This window comes from Varanus komodoensis, unplaced genomic scaffold, assembly GCF_004798865.1.
Source record: "Varanus komodoensis strain SLA01 unplaced genomic scaffold, ASM479886v1 scaffold5, whole genome shotgun sequence".
Taxonomy (NCBI): Eukaryota; Metazoa; Chordata; class Lepidosauria; order Squamata; family Varanidae; genus Varanus; species Varanus komodoensis.
Window position 1 is genome coordinate 48618828 of NW_025336087.1, and position 22893 is coordinate 48641720.

Below are 22893 nucleotides of genomic sequence, written 5' to 3' on the forward strand. Positions count from 1 at the left end.
ATATACAAGGCCACCCGTCTGACAGGTGCATTCAGACATCACGCTGACCCACACTGGCACTACATGAATGACATACAGCACAGTGCACCTGGCAGAGATCAGTCTTACCACGAGTCCTTCACCCCTCCCTCCCACTTAGTCTTCCTGCTGGCATCCCAAGGAACACCAGGGCAGGAAGACTTGTCTTCTCCTCCCTGCTGTGACTGCAAGTCCTCTCAGCTCACCAAGGCTTTCCCTCCGTTTGTTTCAGGGTCTGCTTTCACGATCGCTGTTTGGACAGTCACTGGCAGCCCCTTCAAAATGCCCATGGGCCACCTTGGAGGGATCTCCATGGACACAAACCTTTCTAAAGTATTTTTGCTATTATTTGAGACACTCCAGTGCATGCCCATAATAGGAGACATTAAAATGTTTTGTTCTGCAAATGTGCAAGGGGTCCAGAAATGGGCAGCCTCGCCTGGGCAATGCTCAGGACAAAAGCAGCAGGTGCTCATGTCGGACATTGTCCGAGAGAAGCCCAAGTAGCCTTCTGCCCCCTCTTGGTTTGGTTTGGCAGCTGGCAGAAGACAAACAAAAAGCACAATTGATCCATGCTTGCAAAAAGATGTGGGACTTGCGCTCCCTTTGCAGCAAGATGCTCTTTTGGAATGACACCACTGTTCCAAGAGTGCTCTTGCTTCTAAGAGTCTAGGTGCTCAGGAACATGGAAAAGTGCACAACAGCCCTATTTTAGAAGGAACTGGAGTTTAAAAGCTAGCTGTCAAGACTCTAGTCCCTTTGCAAAGTGTGCCTTGCAGGTGTCCCTGTGGTTTCTTCACAGGGACATATGCAGGCATGAAAACAATGTGGAGAGCCCCAGGGAGAAAGGAGGAAATTTATTGGGAAATCCCATGTATTTAGGCTACAACCCTGCACATACTTATCTGGCAGTAAACATCTTTGAACTCTTACTTCTGAGTAGACACAAATGGGTTCACAGTATGAGTGTACCAGTTGATTAGTTATTCTGGGGCACAACTCCTGTGATACACTGTCACTCTGAACACAAAGTTTGGTTTTATACCAAAGTTTGGTTTTTATGAAGGAAGGATATTACACAGAAGTTAAAGAAGGAAAACAATAAAGTACCCTGATCCTTCAGATATTTTGAAAGATGGATCTATTAATCATCTGCATGTTGATCAAATTCTACCCCACCCCTCATCCGATGACAGCTTTTATGTCTGAAAAAGTCAAGGGAGACCATCACACATCTCCTACACCACATGAACTTTGGCAAACAGATGGCTCTAATTACAGAGTGATCCATTCGTCATATTCTTCGAGATCCCCCTTCAGCTACATTGCTCCTATTTTCACACAACATTTGGAAGAAATCTGCTCTAATTTAGCGTAAAAATAATAACTCTGATGACTTGCATGTTAATTTGGCAAGTCAAAACTCTAATGGAACCAAAGGATTATTCCTTTGATAAAGAAGTTAAAGAAGGTAGTATTGTGAAAGGAACAGCCATGTTGGATCTTGTTTCCTTAATGTGCACAGGGTTAGTCAGAACCTGACAAGCTGCTGTTTGTTTTGTTTTGTTTTGTTTTGTTTTGTTTTCTTAAAAGGCATGTATGTAAGAAGCAGACATCCTTTCCTCAAAGCCAATAACATGTTCGGCCATTTCCAGCAGCATCTGCATCTTATTTTCCCCCTAAGGATTGTGCAAAAATGTTATTCAATATCAAGAGTGGGACATGAAAATGAGTGCTCTTTTGTTAGGTGTGGATATATGCTTTCCTTTGGAGGCAGTAACTGGATCCAGATTATACAAAGATCATTACAATTGTTACTGAGCTCTTGCAGTGATGGAGACAAATACCTCTGAAAAAGATGCTTTGCATGATAGATTAGGGCATCCACTTTTATTTGCAAGTAAAGCTTCTCAGCCAAAAGGAAAACACCCATGGAAGCATTATAAAGGTACGGGACTGGCTACAATGTGAGTATGAGCAGTAAGAACATTTATGATATACCTTGGAATGTACATTAAAGCTGAGATCATATATTCTACAGAAATCAACATGCTTATAGCTAAACCAAATAAAGGCACAACATTATGCATAACTGGGGCTTAAACACATCATCAATGTAATTGATCGAATTTAATTAAGCACAGTGGGACAGAATAACTAACAAGCTAAGCAGAATCCAATGGGCAAGATAATATGTTGATCCTATGTGCTTATCCCCTGTGACCAAAGGGGGAGGAAATCCAATTTCTTTCAAATCATAGAAAGACTGTGTTTCTCTACCCGGCCAACACAACTGTAAATAGCAAAAGAAATCCAGAGCAAAGCTAGCGGCAAACAGAGCAAAGCTAGCAGCAAACAGAAGTGGATATTAGTCTGGAAAAAGGGGGGTAAGGAGAAGTAGTGGATGAGCCCAGAATCATAAAGCCAGTGCAAAGTAGCTGGAATGTCAAGAACATAAACTCTAAGCAAACCTAATATTTTCACATTATATCAGGACTATTATTGCCCTAGAGATACTAGCCAATGTTAGGCCTACACAGAGTAAACCCATTAAAACAAAAAGGTCTTTCATTACTCATAACTAAAATAAGTCCCCTTCATTTCAATGGGTCTACTCTACATCAGACTAATATTGGATAGAACCCCTACAGTGAAATAAAACTGCTATCCCATGTTAGGAGGGCATTCATGCTTGTGTTTCTAGATGCATTTGCAGTTTCAAACATGAATAAGGTTTTCCATGAAGCACAATGGTTTTGGACAATACCTTCATGTTACTATTTTTTAATCTGCCCTTGTATTGCTTAGTTATGGCTCGACTAATAGTTTTACAAAATAGATAGATAGATGAAACATCAGGAAAACCCTACCTCTGATCTAATGACTGCTTCTCTCTTTTTTCCCTGATGTTGCAACTTAATTCATTTTTGCAAATTGATTTTTTTTTTCAAACTCCAGCAGTAAAATAAAACTAGAATCACAGACACTAAAATAAGTGGATCCAACATATCTTATCCTTTCCTCAAATCAAAGATTCTTCCATAATCCACCTTAGCCAGATGTTGTATTTAAAAAAGGAAACGCAGGAAATGAGAGGAGGAAAGAAAGTGCAGTCAGTGCATGGCTATCACAGGTTCACAGGCCAAAACTGTTGCTAAGCTGCTCTGATCTCTTACTCAAACACTTCTGAACAGTACTTCCAGATCTGGTCGTGTCTGTCTGGCGCTTCACATCTGCTGCAAACATTTCCCCTTTTTACCTCCACCTGATCCTTCCTCTCCAGCATTCCACAGTAAGAACTTCCTTAGACTTCCTGCTTTGGCAGAGCTGCATGCATTGCCATTAACGCTGTTCTAGATGTCAATTCCGCACAATATTTTGGGGCAATCCATGTTGCAAACATACTATATAGCCTCATATAACCCCTTCATGGATCACTGCCTTGCCGTGGTGAAGGGGCTTGCATAGCTCAATGAAGCTATGAGCTATGCCGTGCAGGGCCACCCAAGACGGAGAGGTCATAGCAGAGAGCTCTGGCAAAAGCTGATCCACTGGAGAAGGAAATGGCAACCCACTCCAGTTTCCTTGCCATGAGAACCCCAAAATGCAAAAAAGAACCCCAGTACCAAAATGCAAAAAAATACGACGCCGGAAGATGATCCCCTCAGGTCGGAAGGTGTCCAATGTGCTACTGGGGAAGAGCAGAGGGCTAGTACTAGTAGCGCCAGAAAGAATGAAGCGACTGGGTCAAAGTCAAAAGTTGCAGATTTATCTGGTGGTGAAAGGAGAGTCCAATGCTGTAAAGATCTGTACTCCATAGGAACCTGGAATGTAAGATCCATGAATCAAGGCAAACTGGACATGGTCAAGCAAGAGATGACAAGACTGAACATAGACATCTTAGGAATCAGTGAACTAAAATGGACAGGAATGAGTGAATTTAATTCAGATGATCATCAGGTATACTACTGTGGGCAAGAATCCCTCAGAAGAAATGGAGTAGCCTTCACAGTCAATAAAAGAGTAGGAAAAGCAGTACTGGGATACAATCTCTAAAATGACAGAATGATATCAGTTCAAATCCAAGGCAAACCATTCAACCTCACAGTAGTCCAAGTTTATGCCCCAACCACTGGTGCTGAAGAGGCTGAAGTTGACCAGTTCCCTGAAGGCCTGAAACACCTTCTAGAATTAACATCCAAAAATGATGTCCTTATCATCATGGGGGATTGGAATGCTAAAGTAGGAAGCCAAAAGATAACCAGAATGACAGGCAAGTTTGGCCTTGAAGTACAAAATGAAGCAGGGCACAGGCTGGTAGAATTTTGTCAAGAGAATATGATGGTCATAGCAAGCACTCTTTTCCAACAACCCAAGAGAAGACTCTATATATGGACATCACCAGACAGTCAACACAGAAATCAGATTGACTACGTGCTCTGCAGCCAAAGATGGAGAAACTCTATACAGTCAGTAAAAACTAGACCAGGAGCTGACTGTGGCTCAGATCATGAGCTTCTTGTTGCAAAATTTAGGCTTTAATTGAAGAAAGTAGGGAAAAGCACTAGGCCACTCAGGTATGACCTAAATCATATCCCTGATGAATATACAGTAGAGGTGACAAATAGATTTAAGGAATTAGATCTGATAGACAGAGTGTCTGAAGAACTATGGACGGAGGTTCGCAACATTGTACAAGAGGTAGCAACTAAAGCCGTCCCAAAAAAAAAAAAAAGAAATGCAAGAAAGCAAAATGGCTGTCTGAGGAAGCTTCACAAATAGCTGAGGAAAGAAGGGAAGTGAAAGGCAAGGGAGAAAGAGAAAGATACATCCAACTGAATGCAGAATTCCAGAGAATAGCTAGAAGAGATAAGAATGCATTCTTAAATGAACAGTGCAAAGAAATAGAAGAAAACAATAGAATAGGGAGGACCAGAGATCTATTCAAGAAAACTGAAGATATGAAGGGAATGTTTCATGCAAAGATGGGCATGATAAAGGACCAAAATGGCAGAGAGGATTAGGAAGAGGTGGCAAGATTACACAGAAGAACTATACAAGAAAGAGCTTAACGTCCCTGATAACCATGATGGGGTGGTCACTGACCTTGAGCCACACATCCTGGAATGTGAAATCAAATGGGTCTTAGGAAGTCTGAGCAACAACAAAGCTAGTGGAAGTGACAGTATTTCAGCTGAGGTATTCAAAATCTTAAAAGACGATGCAGTAAAAGTGCTACACTCAATATGCCAGCAAATTTGGAAAACTCAACAGTGGCCACAGGATTGGAAAAGGTCAGTTTACATTCCAGTTCCAAAGAAGGGCAATGACAAAGAACGTTCAAACTGCTGCACCATTGCACTCATTTCACATGCTAGCAAAGTTATGCTCAAAATCCTACAAGCTAGGTTCCAGCATTTATGTGGACTGAGAACTACTAGAAGTACAGGCAGGGTTTCGAAGAGGCAGAGGAACTAGAGAACAAATTGCCAACATACACTGGATCATGGAGAAAGCTAGGGAGATCCAGAAAAACATCTACTTCTGCTTCATTGACTATGCTAAAGCCTTTGATTGTGTGGATCACAACCAATTGTGGCAAGTTCTTAAAGAGATGGGAGTACCAGACCATCTTATTTGTCTCTTGAGAAACCTATATGTGGGTCAAGAAGCAACAGTGAGAACTGGACACGGAACCACTGATTGGTTCAAAACTGAGAAAGGAGTTCGGCAAGGCTGTATACTGTTGCCCTGCCTATTTAACTTATATGCAGAGCACATCATGAGAAAGGCAGGGCTAGATGAATCACAAGTTGGAATCAAGATTGCCGTCATGAGAAAGGCGGGGCTAGATGAATCACAAGCTGGAATTAAGATTGCCGGGAGAAATATCAGCAACCTCAGATTTGCAGATGATACCACTCTCATGGCAGAAAGTGAAGAGGAACTAAAGAGCCTCTTGCTGTGGGTGAAGGAGGAGAGTGCAAAAGTTGGCTTGAAACTCAACATTAAGAAAACTAAGATCATGGCATCCGGTCCTCTCACTTCCTGGCAAATAGATGGGGAAGAAATGGAGGTAGTGACATATTTTATTTTCCTGGGCTCCAAGATCACCGCAGTTGGGGACTGCAGCCAAGAAATTAAAAGACGCTTGCTCCTGGAAAGGTAAGCTATGGCAAATCTAGACAGCATACTAAAAAGCAGAGACATCACCCTGCCAACAAAAATGCGTATGCTCAAGGATATGGTTTTCCCAGTTGCAACGTATGGCTGTGAAAGTTGGACCATAAGGAAGGCTGAGTGCCGAAAAATTGAGGCCTTTGAATTGTGGTGCTGAAGAAGACTCCTGTGAGTCCCTTAGACTGCAAGGCAATCAAACCAGTCAGTCCTAGAGGAGATCAACCCTGACTGCTCTTTAGAAGGCCACATACTGAAGATGAAACTCAAAGACTTTGGCCACCTAATGAGAAAGAAGGACTCCTTGGAGAAGATCCTGATGCTGGGAACAATAGATTAAAAGAAGAAGGGGACGGAGAGAATGAGGTGGCTAGATACAAATTTTATAGATAGATAGATAGACAGACAGACAGACAGACAGACAGATGGAGTCACTGAAGCGGTCGGCGTGAGCTTAGCTGGACTCCAGGGGATGGTGGAGGACAGGAAGGCCTGGAGGAATGTTGTCCATGGGGTCGCAATGGGTCGGACATGACTTCACGACTAACAACAACAAAGCCTCGTATAAAGTGGTTGAAGGAGAAACTTATTTTGACAGAACCAGGTTGATACTCCATTTCATCTCGTACCAGAAAGCTGTCGTTTGAGGGATTAGGGTTAGGTCCACATGTGATCTCATCTACAAGCCCAGGAACTGGTGTTCCTGCTTCTTAGGTGGAGGAACTGAAGCCAGGACTAGCTCTACAATCCAGTGCATCCATGGCTGTATTAGAACTGTAATCCAACTCTCCCAGTCCTACATCCAAAAATCTTCCCATTGGAAGAAAGCAAGGGAGCATTTGCGATGACCTCTTCAGGAGTTTCCTTCAATCAACTGACCCTGAATCCCTCACTTACCCTTGACCAGCTTCATTCAGTACCCAGCATCCTGAGTAAGCAGCATGAAGGAAAGGAAGAGCATATTATCAGCCACCTGCTCAGACCAGCTGTAAGGTAGGAGGTGACTATCCATATTACAACTTGGACACTTTATTGGATAACTGGCAAGGGTAAGAGGTTTGTTTATCAGCCACATATTCATGGGCTGGCTGGTGATGCTTAGACATTGGCCTGAGAATGCCTAGAACCTGTTGTATGGTGAACAACTTCATCACATACCTCCATTTTTTAAAAGTTACCTCAAAATGCCTGATCTTCTTTCTTCCTGACACATGAGAAAACCCAGCCATAACCTCTTGTCTGGTTGGTGAGAAGATGCTGAATACAGTGAAACCCCAGCACAAAGTGATCGGTGCATTGGTCCAGTCTGGCCTTGGACAAGGTCCGGCTGTGGGCAAGCAGGTTCAAGATCCTTCCCAGGTAAATATTCTGATCTCAAACTCCCTTACACAGAGGTGACCCCTGTTTCTTCTAGTCCAAATCAGTACTACCTGCTTTGCACATGAGTAGCTCTCAGCCTTCTGAAACAGAACTCATAGCTGTACAATATTGGGCTAAATCATCTGTTTTATTGTTATGTAAAGCATGTTGTTTTCCATGAGGGCATTTGATGGTGACCCTGCCCCCAATTCTTATTACAGAGCGATTGAATCTTACAGCTGCTGCAAGCAATCTCCGCTGCACCAGAGGGAGGAAGTTACAGTAGCTGAAGGTGCCCCAGGAAGGGTGCGCATGGAGTTCTGGCCCTCAGCACCTTCTGCTCCCTGCCTCCAGGTGGAAGCCTTGGTGTGAGGAATGGTTGACTTAGCCTGCTGAGTCTTCCACCGCCTGTTGTAGCAACATTCTCCTCTCAAGGACCATACTGAGAGCAAAGCGACCCATGTGGCTGGCCAGGAGGCAGCTCAGGATTGGCATCAGCAAGGAAGTCTCCTGGAACAGCTGCGGGGGGGGGGGGCAGAAACCCCCTGTCTCCCCCTGTCTGTCAGGGGCCACCATTTAATTTCCCAACATTTCCCAGAGTGCTGCTACATAAGTGGTATTGTGGGAAGTTGAAATGGTGGTTCTGATACAGGAAGGGGTCTACCAAGTTGACAAGAGTCCCCTCACACCTGGAGTTGCCTCAGTGCAGCTGTCGGGGAAACGTGGCAGAAACCGAGAAGGAGCTACATGTGTTTTCCCTTGAACCGATATTGATGATGTCCTATATACTATTTGGTCAGGGCCAGATCCTATCTTAGATATATCTAACACTGAACAGTCCAATACTAAGATAGAAAGGGAACAATACAAATTTGTACATCTCCATAGAGTTCAAAAATGCCTAATTAGAACTGGATCAAATGACTAGACTGATTTGGCCCTTTTAAAGCAGAATTTTATGTTGATTCATACTATCCTTCCTTAACCAGGTACCCTCAAAATGTGGGGAATTTCAAGTGCCATTTTTCTTCTGACAAGGAATGATGGGGATTTTATTCTAAAACATATGAAGGGCAGCAGGTTGGGAAACACTGAATGATAACAATAAATAAAGAACCCGATTTTGCATCAAAATCCAGTATCACAATATATGGAATCATAAGGATTTCCTGGTCCTTAAATTACAGATAAATCTTTTGCATGTGTACAGCTCCAGAATTAATACATGGTACAGCACCATACTGGGAATTCAAAACCAGGTTTGAAATTTATTTTTGAAATTAATTCCATAGCACCAGCTATAGCAATGTAACAACAGTAATAAAAAGTTCCTACTAGTTCCATGGGAAATTTAAATCAACATTTTGCAATTTCTTTTTCATAGACTGCAAGTTTCTGGTGCCGAGTAGAGAGAATTTCATGAACATATTCTTAGAAAAATGAGTCTGAGGTTATATAAAACCAGAAGACTTTCAGATTAAAATGAATTTGTACCACATCTCTAACTCATTTATTTTAGATGTCATTGGCATGTCCAAATAATCTCAAGAAATATGTTCAAAAAATTGTAGAGAAGAAGGTCATTTCCCAAATGTGAGAATAATAGCTTTTCAACACTGTGAAGTGAAAATCTTTGGAAACAAGACTTGCACCACAGGTTTTTGGTAGCAGAAGCGATAGCATGGAAGAACTGCTAATTTCTCCACATGACTGTCAGTTTAATTATGTTACATGGAAAAGTGGATAATTTATCTGAACTGAGATTCCATGATTGATCTGAAATTCTATTTTCTTCTTCTCCTCTCACTCAGCTGTAGTCCAAAACAGAAAACACTGGAGGAGAGGTTTGATTTACCAATTAGTTAGACTGCCAAAATTAAAGGAAGAAACACAACGGTAGCAAACAGAGCACTGGTGCCAAAAACCGTTCCCGTATACCTGCTAGAACACTAGAAGCATGTGCCCAAGGAATGCAGGAATAAGATGCATAATCAGAATGGTCATTACCAGTTCTTGGTGAGGCAGCTGGCTTTTCACATCTAGGCATCCTGGCTGTATTTCACAAGGCAGTTTGAGCTCCAGACTGCATAAGCAATTTCCAGGATAAGGAGGTGGAGATGAAGTATCTAGCATATCAGCATACTTTTGTCTGTCAGCGCAAGGGTGCTGGTGCAGTTCCATGCTCTGAAACATAAGAAGGTACTAATTTCCTAAGTCATTCATCTTTCATGAATGTTTAGTTTGCCATTTAGGGGTGGCGTACCAGGGTCAACAGGGCTGGAGACTTTCTTTTGCCCTGGTTCTTTGGCCCACTCAAACAGGAATACTTCCAGAAGAGGAAATCTTACTAGAAGGTGGCACACGAGGGTACCAGAGATGGAGGAACCAGCAAGATGGGAACTCAGCACGAGTCTGCCGTTTTCACATCTGGGTTCAGTTCACCTTGTGCCTGTGCAGGGGCTTTTTTCCCTTTCTGAACTGAAAAAATGTGCATTTGGGGGCATGTGTCTTCAAGATGAAATTGAAGAAGAAAGAGACAAAGCTCTGTTCCTTGGGCTTTGCATGATGCATGAAGGTGCTTTCCTGTTTTTCTGGAGATCTAATGCAGGGAACTGGATCTGACTGCTGAAGTGTTTAACCTACACCACCACCCATGTGCAATCTATCTACATGCCGTATTTTAAAAGACATCGGTTGCCTTTTGGCAATTTCTTTCTGCTTGCCAAGAAATGGAACAAAGTCAATTCTCCTGGAACCTCTCACCATTTGAAGAAGCGGGAGAACACAGGAGTGCAAATTATAGTGCTTTCCTCCCCACAGGACATGAAATTCGCTTCTTTAATGTATCCACAGAGCTTGAATCTTCATTAAACAAAATCCTTCAAAATCAGTCTAATCCTGCTCCAGGAAAGGCAAGGCAAGGCACCATCTTTTCCGGATCAAACTAAACCTGAAACACAATCACTTCATCTCATGTCATCTGCTTTCCAGGGGCCTGCCAGAGAATTTCAACAACCCCCTTTGTCGCAAACTGCTGTTGGCTCAGATCCGGTAACAAGAGCGCTCAGTAAGCGAGCAGTTTCTCGAGAGCAGCCTGCCCCAACCTGTCACCCTCCACATGTGCTGAATGGCAGCTTTCATAGTGCCGAGCCAGCATGGTGAGGTTGTGCTGGTGGAGGATGATAGCAGCTGTAGTTCAGCAGGGCCAGGCCAGGAAAGACTGCTCTAATTTAGCCAAGAAAGCAGGCATCTCTGTCCTCAGTCACGCTGACAGATGCATGCTTTGTTTCTTTCAGGCCATGTGGTGCTTTAAAACAACAGTGGCGGCAACATGTCACAGGTGAAACTATGATGCCCAAAGTCTTTTTAAATCATACTAAGCTGTGTTTGTGACAGTTGAATATCAGTTCACTCACCTGGCAGAGCACACGGAACAGATCTGGCAGACCACCGCAGCAGGAAAAAAATCAACCAGGGGTTGCCAGCTAAGCGGAAAAACTCCCTGCTTGGCCTGTTCGCGTGCCTTTGAACAGCTGCAAAAACCAGCAGCTGCAGATTTGCACCTTCGTACCAGTCGCAGAAGTCAGCCACTCTGCCCCACCGGGATTCTGGGCAGCATCCACTTCCAGGGAATGAACGAACAGATACCTCTGCAAAACAGCAGGCCGTTTGTTCCCTGTGACGCTCTACTTTTTCCATGTAGGGTTTACCTACAGCTGGGACAGGCATTTTTCCCCACCCTGGGGCTCTCCAGATGGTTTGAACTACAATTCCCAGCATGCCTTCCACTGGCCATGCTGACGGGTAGATGGGAGTCGGAGTTAAAAATATCTGGAGGACTGCTGGGGTTATGGGGTTGCAGACCAACACGTGTGAAAGGCAGTGAGTTGGGGAGTGCTGATCTAAGTTCTGGAGATGGGGTGTGGAAGAGCAGGCCTCCAGTGAAAGATTCAGCTGGCACAGACAGGGTCATGTGGAGAACGCTATCCAGCAGCAATTGTCAAAGGAGCGCCACTGCTGATGACCTCTTGCCAGATTCCATACAACATGAGAGAGAACAAGCCATTTTATTCGTCTATCATCTTCTTTCTATGTTTTTAATTTTTTATATCACCCCATAGTCAAGGTACTGTGGGCAGTTAAATGTAAACAAACATTTAAAAGACTCACACATTAATTTAAAAGAATGGAAAAACAAATAAACTAGAAGGGCAATTGCAGTTGTGATGATTCTGCATAGAAGCATGGCAGTGGTGCAGAATAAAATGGAACATACGGAAACACATTTTAAAAGTTAAACTAGTAAAATACTGGGAAAGAACAAAGGATCTTTAGCTGGTTCCAAAAAGAATACAAAGTAGGCACCAAGGCATGCATCCCTGGAGAGCTCATTCCAAAGCTAGGGTGCCACAGCCAAAACGTAGCCACCTGCCTCGCTTCCTTTGGAATGGGCTCCTGAAGAAGGATCCTCAAAGGTGACCTCTGGTTCCTGGTACAACGCCACTTTTTTAACGCAGGTGCAATGCAAGATGCACCCACAAGTGGCCCCGGCGGGGCAGGGGGAGAGCAGAACCCGAATGAGGGAAAGCGCCAAAGAAAAGAACAGTGCAGCTCATGCTGTCTCCTTCCAGTGTGGTTAGTCACTGAGTGGTGAGGAAACAGAGCTCAATTCACACAAGGGCTTATCAAGACTCAGACAGAGATCTGAGTTTTCCACTCTGGGATGAAACCCAATTATTTTTTTTCATCCAGTCATTCACAGTTCTTATATTTTGTCCTTCCTCCAAATTGAGAGCGCAGAGCAACTGAAATATAATACAAATCTCAGCAAAACAACAACAACAAATCTTACTATTGCAATAACACAAACCTGACAAGAATAATACACCAGAGAGGCATAGAAACAAACACATCAGGAGCCAAATGTTAGCACAAACAGGACAGTCTTCCATTATGTTTAAATATATCCACAGCGGTGGCTACTCACAGCTCTCACAGCAGCTGGTTCCAGACTAGAGCGTCTGCTGCCCGTGCCCAAGCTCTCATTTGTGGGGAGACACGAAGCAGGGCATTTCCTGCAAAGCCATGGACGGCATGTGAATTAGCAATAAGAGGGAAAGTGACCCTGAGCATGTGCAGAGGGCCTTTTGCTTGTGATTATCATAGCCATTCCCATCCCGAGTCAGGACTGAGGATTGACTCCTGCATGGGCTTTTGGTATTCCACCCCGCAGTTAGTATCGGCTGATAATGACTACACAGGAAAGAAGCAGCAGGAGCAATTTCTCATGACTACGCCACCTTGTGTCATTGTCTGCTGCCCCTGCTGAGTGTGCTGCTAAAGGGAAAAGCTTTCATATAGCCTGAACTGCCTGATCTTGCCTAATCTTGGAAGCTAAGCAGGGTTGAAATCTGGATGGGGGACTTAATGCTGTGAACTGCCCAGAGAGCTTTGGCAATGGGCAGTACAGAAATCGAATTGATGATGATGTCGATGAATAAAAGAGCCTGTTTCCTATTGATGTGGCTCAGATGACGTGACCACCCACTTGGCACAGGCCATCCACCATTGTAAAAAATCCACAAGCACTAGACGGGAATTGCCATTACTTGTTGTGGTATCTGAGCCAGGAGAGGGGAGATATTGATGGTAAAACAACCTTTGCAACACACGGTCTGCCTCAGGGCTCTGCAGGGGTGTGTGAACCCTCATTTAACTCCAGCTACCTGGGCTGAGATGGCACGACAACGCAACAAATCCCAAGCAGGGCTTGCACATTCCTGATGGTGGCTGGCTCACTCAGTTACCATGTGATCTATCGAATGTGAGTTCCGCTTAGAGTAGACCCATTGAAATGAATAGCATTTAAGTTAGGCTATAATCATATACAACCCTATTTCTCAGCTTCTCTTTTAAAGGAAGCTGTTAGACATCACTAAAAATAGAGGAACTTTGTCACCAAAAAGAAAGGGAAAGAGTGGCAAAAGAGGTCACAGATTTACATATAATTTCCATATACTCATTTGTGTGTGCAGGTGGAAATTTGGAAATAATGAAATAAGCATTTATATAGAAATGCAATCATTTACCTTAGTAAGGAGCACTGTGGATGGGTAGGCATGAAATAATAACCCATTGTAAATTGTTGCACATGATGGGTTGTACAAACTTGGTTTCAATACAAACTTGATTTCAGCAGGGTGGCTTCTTTCAGGCCAACAAGCCACCCCAACAACCCATGGTTTGCTCGAGGGGTTTTGTTCCCACAATGGGTTCTTGAATCATCCAGAACTGGCTTACACACCTAATACGGCTACTAGAAACTGGCTTGCAGGCCATCTGGCAATAGAGTCCAAAAATCCCTGGGGCTCTTAGCAGACACCCACTGCTGCCAGCCAGCCCACAAATGCCCAAATGGCATCTGCACATGCTTAGCACTGACTTGCAGTGCTCCCCACTGCAATGATGAGCCAGTGCGGCTTTGTGGTTGGTGTGCTAGACGGAGACTTGGCAGATTTGGGTTCTAGTCCCCACGTGACTATGAAGCTCACTGGATGACTCTGGACTGGTCACTGCCTCTCAGCCTAACTTATCTCACAGCTTTGTTGCTATGAGGATAAAATCCAGAGGACGAGAAACTTGGAAGCTGCCTTGTGTTCCTTGCGAGAGGAAGACAGGTGAGATATAAATGTATTACAACAACTACTACCGCAACTTGTTCTGGTACCCTTTTTTCCAGGGATCACAAAGTCCAATTTGACAGCTGGCTTTCACGGTCCTCATTTTGACAGCCACTGACAGCCCCTGATGCCATCCTATTTTGAATTATTTTGGGACCTCCTTATTTTTAATAGGTGTAAAAAAAAGGTTATTAAAATAGTGATCAACATGTAGTTTGAGAGCGGGTATCACTCTAGACAATACTTGGGCAAGGAAGCCCATTTTTGCTCCTCAACACATGTGTACACAAAGGACTAAAAAAGAATTTTAAAATGATGTGCACGTGTTTGTGCATGCGGGCCCCACCACAAGAGGTAGACAAGCACGGACAGAGAGCCCGAGTGCCACTTGAGCAGCGTGAAGCATGTTCGTGGCTGTCAAAATGGAGGCCGCACAAGCCAGCTATCAAGCTCGAGATCCCCATCTCTCTTAAAGGGACGAACGGCTGCAGCAAGCCAAAAATGCCTCACTGTCAAGACAGGGAGGGGAGAGGGAGCCATCTGGTCCTGCCACGGTGTCTCCTGGGATAGCTGCAGGAGAACCAAGAATCAGAGAATAGGAGGAAGGGCATAGCGATCCATGGTGTGCCCCACATCCATCAGGTGCGGGGTGGGTTTTCCGTGGCTTATTGCCAGGGTGGGGTGTCACATGCCAGCCCACCCCAGTCTGCTGTCTGGGAATTGGCAGCTGATGAGCGACATCATGGCCCTTCCTCACTCTCTTTCTCTTCCGACTAGACTTTGACCGGGCAGCTCTCCAACGGAGCACGTCCTCTGCAAGGAGAGCAGAGACACTCTGATATAAAGTTGAAGGTAAACGTAGGGGCACGTGTGCTCCCCTGAACACTGGGGGGGAGGAGGGGGCAGGAGCAAACTGAGGTAGCACAGCATTTCCTTCCTCTCAGCTGTTGTGGAAGGTTCCCATTTTGACAATATTTTATATTTATCTCCTAGCAGCCCATTTTTCTGGTTACTACAGCCCCCCCCCTTTGCAGAACACTAAACAAATATAAACAGGGTATACTGTGAAAAAATGACTTAAGACTACTCTAAAAAGCAGACAGAAATGGAACACTGAGGTCATCTAAGGCTGGGGCTAGGAACCAATACATTAAAAGTGCTTCTTTTCTGCTCCCAGTGCTGAGAACATCCAAAACTGCCATCTGCAAGAAAACACACCAGAAGTGTCCAAGAATGACTGTACAGCCAAGAGGGACATTAAGTATGTTGGCTGACTGCAAGCCACCTATTCCAAAACAGCAGCAGGGTTCACCGCCTGCGATCTCTGCTGCTCTTGCTAGTTGGCGCTGCTTGCAGGAAGCGGGATACTATGATCCACTGAGAGAAAATGCAGGGAGAGCTGCTTCCAGCAGGTGGCGATATGCAGACTTATTTCTCGGCGAGCAGGTTCGCACCAATCAAAAACTGCTTCGTACCACCGTGGAATTCACTGCAAGCTAATATTTGGTATGAATGCACACGACTGCTGACTTGGAGAGAGAAAACGGGTGGTAGCAATTAGGTCTGATTCCTTTTTTTAACTTTTTGCTTAGTTTAGAGCTTAATATTTAATCATTAGTTCTATCTAGCTCCATTTTCAGAAGGGCTTTTGCTCTAGAGGAGGCATCTGCTGCCTCTTCTCCTTTGCACACATTTCTTCTGGAAGACTTAGAGACACCTCCCCGCCGCCAGAACCTCGTGAGAAATGGCACCTGGGACTGCAGTGGGGAGAGGGATTCATAAAAATGCTCTCTGCTTCCATTGGCAGGAGCCTCCCTAGGTTCAAAAGCCCTTGATGGGTGCAAATGGGTATTTTTATTTTAAATTGTTTTTTTAAAAGATTGTTTTAAAAAGTGCTTGATGCCAGGATTCCACAGCAAAGAGAGGCAGCCAAAGGCAGGTGCCAAACTCTTGGTCTCTGGCTGGGTTCATGGCTCCCTTTGGGCTTCTTGTTCATGGATGGGCCCCTGTTGACCTCAAAGAGTGACAAGCAGAAGGTGACATTGCAGCCGCCTCTGCTTGGCTTATCGTCTTTGTCCAGGCAGGTGTGGCCACCCTGGTGCAGAGGGGAAGCAAGAAGGCAGGCAGGCAGGGGAAGAAGGTGAGCCCTCGGAGGGTGGGGCCTTCACTGGGGCATTTCCCCACTGACACTGGCTCAGCTGGCCAGGGGACAAACAGAGCCTTTCTCCATGAGGTGCTTTATGCAGCTTTCTCATCCAAAGCCTCTCATGTGCTTTGCAACCATTTAATCATCCCCCCTCCCTGAGTAAGGAAAGTCTGGAATGAACCCCCCCCCCCTTACGTATATTTGTGCGGTTCTGCTGTGCCCCAGTGCTACTTTCTACATATAGGAAGGCAGCGAAAGAGGAATCCCAGGAAAATGTGTAAAGGAGCCGATCTTAATCCCACCAAGAATCCGGTAGCAGGAGTCTCATTAAAGTGGCAGCTTAAAAAGCCTCATGTAGAAAAGCTCACAGGCAGGAAGGAGCGCCTTGCCAGCCCTCTGCCACTCCCAGCAGCACCCAGATGGCCAGCAGCCAAGCGAGCAAGCGGTGGGGACTGCCACTCGCGCCTCTTGCTTGCCCACCCAGCACGAGGGGGTGAAAAACAAATCAGTGCGGGCAAGCCAGGCACTGGCAGCGGGCTCTTCCAAGGCTACCCGAGGGCACTGCCCCCCCCCCCCAGACTGGCTCTGCATGCTGAGCTTGTGCTCCTGACTCACACAGAGCAGGCTGCATGAAGCAGGCATTGCAATCAGATATTTTCTGCACATTGTCCCCGTGCAGTCTCTTTGCTGCCCAAACAAACACTCAGAAAAGATCGCAGTTTCAGTTCTGCGGACAGCTGCAGGATTATCTCCTCGGGCTGCCCGCTTCCTCTATCATGGGTGTAGTGGTCGGAGTGTTGGACTAGGCCCGAAGAGGCCAGGGCTCAGTCCTCACTTGGCCACGAAGCTCACCATGTGACCTGGGGCCAGGCACCGCCTCTCAGCCGAAGCATTTCACAAGGTCATCGTGATTGTGAGGATACAAACAGAGCAGGACCATGGAGCATGCGGCTGCCATCAAAAAAGGGCTTGTGGGTAAGATTTCCTCCCCCGCGCCCCGTACCTTAACATGCAGATGAAGCGTTTCTTGGCATGAAGATTAAAAACAAATCCCGAGTTTCCACATATTCCTTCGGCATTTCTGTTATTGCAGAATATTTGCATAGTATCTGTCTTCCTCACACACTTTGCTGATTCAGCCCACTTTTATTCTTACATTGCTTCACTGCTCAACATTACAGGAGTCGATTAGGTAAACCAGGAAGGCTAGGTGGCAGCAATTTGAAACAGAGCTGGGGTGCTAATTGCTGCCTTAGCAGGGGAATGAAACTCCAGTTCGAGGCAACGATGCCTTCCAGGTACAGCTGCGTGTTGCATTTCAAACTCTCCGGCTTCTCCGATTCCTTTTGGAGCGTTGAGCAGGATGTACGTTCAAGGTCAGCACTCCTCCAAGTTGTTTTTCTGCTCCTGTCCTACTCAGTATGTTCTGCCGAAATGGTTAAATAGGCAGCACAGGGCAGGGGCGATTTATTGGCCGCTAAGCTGTGAAACTTGAGCAGTCCCGGTTCCCAGAACTGCAGGGCATATAAGCTGTAGCTATGCGGAATCAGGTAAACCCTGTGAACTTTCAGTGGCTTCTAAACAGCCTTTAGAGTGCATTGCAAGACACCACCAACACTTTTCCACAATCATGCCAAAGAAACCTTGGACATTCAGTCTGAAGTTGTCATATTGCTGCCAAAACAGCCCCTTCGAAGTCCTAGAGTTTAAATTTTCTGCTGGAGATCTGCTTCCAGGCACAATTCCCTCCAAGCGTTACCAACAGCTTATCTCAAAAACAACGTACATGAAGTGAACCTTGCCCATATGCCAAGTATTACAGTAACATAGTAAGCACACTTGCAGTTGGCTTGAGAAATGTCAATGTGGTCTCTCCCCTGTTTGCTTTATGTGCTTTGATTATACAAAAAGAAAGCAAGGGGAAAAAAGGGTCAGGTTGACTCCCATCGCCAGGAGGTAGTTATGTGGAGATTCCAATCAACAGCCTCAGTGGGGGATTCTGCCCTGTTGTTATCTGGATGGTGTCCGGTAAGTAAGAAGGTCTCATAGCTCATGTTACTGCCCTCTTACTTGTCAGAGGAATGGATGATTCCAAAAGGGGTCTGAAAGCCACAACAGTCAATCATAACATTACACTGAGCCAAGTAGTAGGAGAGAGACTGCCCCTTAAAGCCTTCTTGTGGCAGTTGAAAATAAATAACATAAAAGGTGACAGCGAAGTTTAGAAGATAAACAGGAACAAGGATCCCAGTATAGGTTTACAGCATTGTAAACAATATGTGGCTATAGATAGAGAAGCATGCTTTTCTCTCTCACACACACACAACTAGAGCATAGGATGAGCCAGTTTACACATAATAATGGAAAAACATGGGTTATTTAACCCGTGATTTTCCAGGGCATGCATCACCTGTCAACCTCCAATTAGCCGAATCAGAGGTGGTCAACGTGATGCATGAACCTGGATCACTGTGTTTTTTAGGGAGAAATAACCCAGTGGTTAACACATCCTTTGTTGTGGTGGTGACCACTGGATTGCTTAGCCCCTTAACACCCAACCCACCAGTCCGGTTTTGCATGTCACACTCATAACCTTAGATCACATCAACTCAAGGTTGTGTGCAGAAGATAGAAGTGGCTCACATGCCACATGCAGCCCTGCAAATCACAGGGGAATCCTGTCTTTGTTGATGGATGCTGCCAGGGTGTGCAAACAGCCCCAGCCTCTAAGGAAATTGATAGGCAGAGTAGTTCTTCACAGAGGACACAACTGATTGATCCACAATGAAATTGCTGGTGTACTGCATAGTACACAGTGGTATATGGTATGTATACATGCCATACATTCCACGTACTGGTGTGTATAGATTTGGATCCAGGATTGTTCCTCTGTCTGCAGAAGGACACCAGGGGTGGAACGGGGCCACTGCGTCCTCCTCTCCCATTCTGGGACTCCTTGAGAGCTCCCCAGATCCCCCCTGGACCCTCCCACCTGGCAACTCGCCTCCCCTTGAGAAGGTTATCACAGTGAAACTGATCTTACGCTTACAGGTTGTGCTGCTTCTCCAGCTTTCATAGTTACGATGACCCTATAAGTGACTGGCACATGAAACTGTAGCTGGCATTTCAATCACAGAGCAGGAATATTCTGCAGTACTGAGGCATACCTATTTTTTCCTGACATGGACACAAAGACATTTTTTTAAAAAGTGAGAGGAAGTGCTGTTACAGCTTGTTCCATGATAAAAATGGTAAGGTTTTTGTTTGTGTGTTTGCTTTTGTTTGTTTTCTAAAAAGAGCTGATTCTGTGGAAGATACTTGAGTGTGCTTATGTAGTGAGATGAGGATCAAAGAAGCCTCATGCTGACCACACCTAGAGCTTGACACCTTTCAGAAAAGATATTTATGTAAAATAAGATATTTACATAAAATGATGGACTAATGATGGATTTTCAACCTGGCTTTATTTTCCAAGACAGACTCCAGGGGCGGTGCAAGGTCCTGGAACGGTAAGGACTCAGAACCACAGGACAAAAATAAAGTTCACAAATTTGCTTATGCTAATATGCTCTGGAGTCTGTCAGTCTCTCTCTCTCTCTCTCTCTTTCTCTGCATCTCTCAGGTTTCTGTTTCCTAAGGGCATCCCTATTTGTAAATAGGGATGTATGCATGGAGAGATGGGCATTTCATTTCAGAAACAAACTTCAGGCAGAAAGATTTGGCAGGGGAGGGGAGTCAGCTGGAGTGAAGCACAAGTAGGCATAAAGCCAGCTAACCCCGGGGGATCAGGTGCAACACAGGACATCAGAGCCCCTGTGCCTTTACTTCAGCAAGTTCCCATGGGCAGCAGGGTGGTGGGGCAGATGCCTCTCTGAAAGTTGTGGCTCTAAAGGAAATATTCAGGGCTTCAGCCCAGGTGGGCCAGCCTCTGACACTGCCTCTAGCAGACTCGGGGAGGCACACCTCCAGCAAAGCACCACCCCAAAGACTAGTAAAGCGCAGTGAAGCAGTGAAGCGGTCTGTCGGTCCTGCTTGCTCAGGTTCTCTTGGCAGCTGCAGCAGGTGCTGAGCAAAGTACCACACTGGAAGGACAGGGTGATTCAGAGCCTCTATTCAGATGTTTCAGGCACATTTCCCCCTCTTACTTGGCCCCAGGGAAGGGGATGTGGGCAAAGCTGCCATTCATATGTGAAAATGCAGAAAGTTGCTCTGAGTGCACAGGCCAAGTTTCATTGTGATGGCTCCCAAGATAGGAAATCTTGCATTGCATTTTATTCATTTTCTGCCTCTCATAATGCCACCACCTGTGAACATGGATGTTGAGTGGGGGTGAGAGAGTTTAATGTTGAATAGGAGCTGCTTCTGAATGCTAAATTTCATTGTGACATTTCGGTGTTCAGAGGAATTATCGTGCAAATATACACACAAAATGCTGTACAGAGCAGTAGTTCTGCTCATCATCGGGGCCTTCATTATGCTATGCACATCCCCATGGGATTCTTTGTGGATGAAGGGACTTTTATAAATTTTAAATCTAAACAAAGAGGAGAGAAAATGAACGGCTTCATTTAGGGTGCCATCCGATGTGGCTGCCCAGTGGGGCTCTGAACTTGGAAGATTGTGGGCATCTGAGGGAGGGTTTGAGGACTGGAAGGCGAAGAGCGTCCCCATGCTTCCCTTGCCCTCCCGAAGCCTAAGGCAGCTCCTCTTGGCCATCTGTTTCATCAGTGCTCATGAGGAGGAGTAGCAGAGGCATGGCTGGGAGTCCTTGTACAACGAGTCCTTAGTAAATGGGCATTTTCTGAGTTCACAAGAACAAGACAGTTTGTACCAGTTCAAGCCAGATATGTGGGGAAGCCATATGGGAGGGTTTGCTTTGTGATCTGATTCTCTGATCTTACAGAATGCTGTCCAGGGACTTTATTAAAGGGAATTAATACTGGAATGTGAATGAAAAATTAAGCTTTCTGCTATAAGGAACTAAAGTTGAAGAGTAGCTTCCTTTGGGGGACAAGGCTCCCAGCCTTAGATCAATATATCTGGAATCCATCTCAGTTAACTCTGGTGAAGATTCTGAGTTTTGAAGATCTGAACTCAGGTCAGTATGTGCTCCTCCATTTAAGTGCTTATGGCTCTTCAAATATTTTAAAGCTGAATTCATTGTTTTATTTTAGAAAAATTCAGATTCTAAATTGTGATCTAGGCATACTTTTATGTGGCATCTTAAATGATTATTATCTGATTTTCTTTTAATATGCCCTGTGGCCCTGCATATGATTGTATGTAGATTTTAAACCACATAACCACAATCTAATCTTTGCTGTCTTTTGGTATGGCTTCAGTACAGTAAATGCAACATATTCTCTTGCCAGCAGAGATAGCAGTTCATCTTTAGAGGTCACATATGCAAATATGAAATGGCCTTGTGCTCTTGCTTTTAATATGCCTTGAGGGGTGAAAGTCTGAATCAGCCTACTTATCAGGATACCTGATCTAGTTCTATTGGTTTTGCTCCTGCCATGAGTGAGGTGGGTTGGAATTCCTTGCCTCCAGAAGGAGCCTCCTGTTTATTCCCTTGGATGCTCCAAGGCTGGCAGAGATGCCTGCACTCAGAGGATGCTCAGCTCCTTTGAAGGCATCCACTGTGGCTTTGCTCCTGCCATGTCATGGGCACAGACTCAAAGCAACAGAGGCTGCCAGCCTTACTATCCCGATGAAAGATAATGATAATCAGTGATGGAGTCTTCATTAAAGGCAAGCCATTCTTGTTGCAGAGGGAGGGATGCCAAATATTTCAGCATGGGAAAACTCAAAGAGCGAGCACAGAAGCAACAAGGCACTTTTCTTTTGCAAGTGTGGGGGTGCTTGTTTTTTTATGAGTGATAAGCAGGATCTTGGCATTTTGCAAGTGAAACAAAACAAAGCAAAAGTCTCACCCAATCTGTTGCAAATTGTGCTATAGGCATGTGCTCATTTTTTTTTTTTTTAATGAAGTCTTAAGGTCAGAACTGGAAGAGCTTCTCTGGAGCTCAGCACAATCGGGGGTCTCAGTGGCTCAGGGGTCACGTGCAGCAGGTACATGGCTGCAGACCTGACCTTCCAATATGTGGAAGGTGTCGGGGGGGGGGTGAGAACATCAGCCCAGTGCCACCTTCCCCTCATCGCATGACGGACATGCAGAGAGAGGGTTAATGACAGGAGTGATGCATATCTAATCAATTTTTCCAAGTAGGAGTGGTCCTGTGCAACGGAGAAGCCAATGCGCGGAATTTGTCATACTTTCCCAAGCGGCACAGCCATCCTGACTGGGAATTGTGGGAATGACGGTGTGATGTTGGGGTTAAGAGTGCAGGAGTGGGACTCAGGAGATCTGGGTCTTAGACCCCACTGAGCCATGGAGCTCACTGGGTGACTTTGGATGAGTCACAGAGTCTCATCCCTGCCTACCACTCAAGGTTGTTGTGGTATAAGATTGTGTGGTATAAGATTGTTGTGTGTGAGGATAAGATTGAG

The 22893-nt window shown here is 45.1% G+C and overlaps 1 protein-coding gene across 1 annotated transcript in view; it reads right to left on the reverse strand.

Moving 5' to 3' along the window:
* The window catches only part of TMC1 (transmembrane channel like 1), a 133655-nt gene that overhangs the window by 60513 nt on the left and 50249 nt on the right, over nucleotides 1-22893 (reverse strand). The window contains exon 2 of the mRNA XM_044445923.1: nucleotides 9562-9738. Coding sequence (XP_044301858.1) covers nucleotides 9562-9601 — 40 coding nt within the window. The 5' untranslated portion in view covers nucleotides 9602-9738. The remainder of the gene's footprint in view (nucleotides 1-9561; nucleotides 9739-22893) is intronic.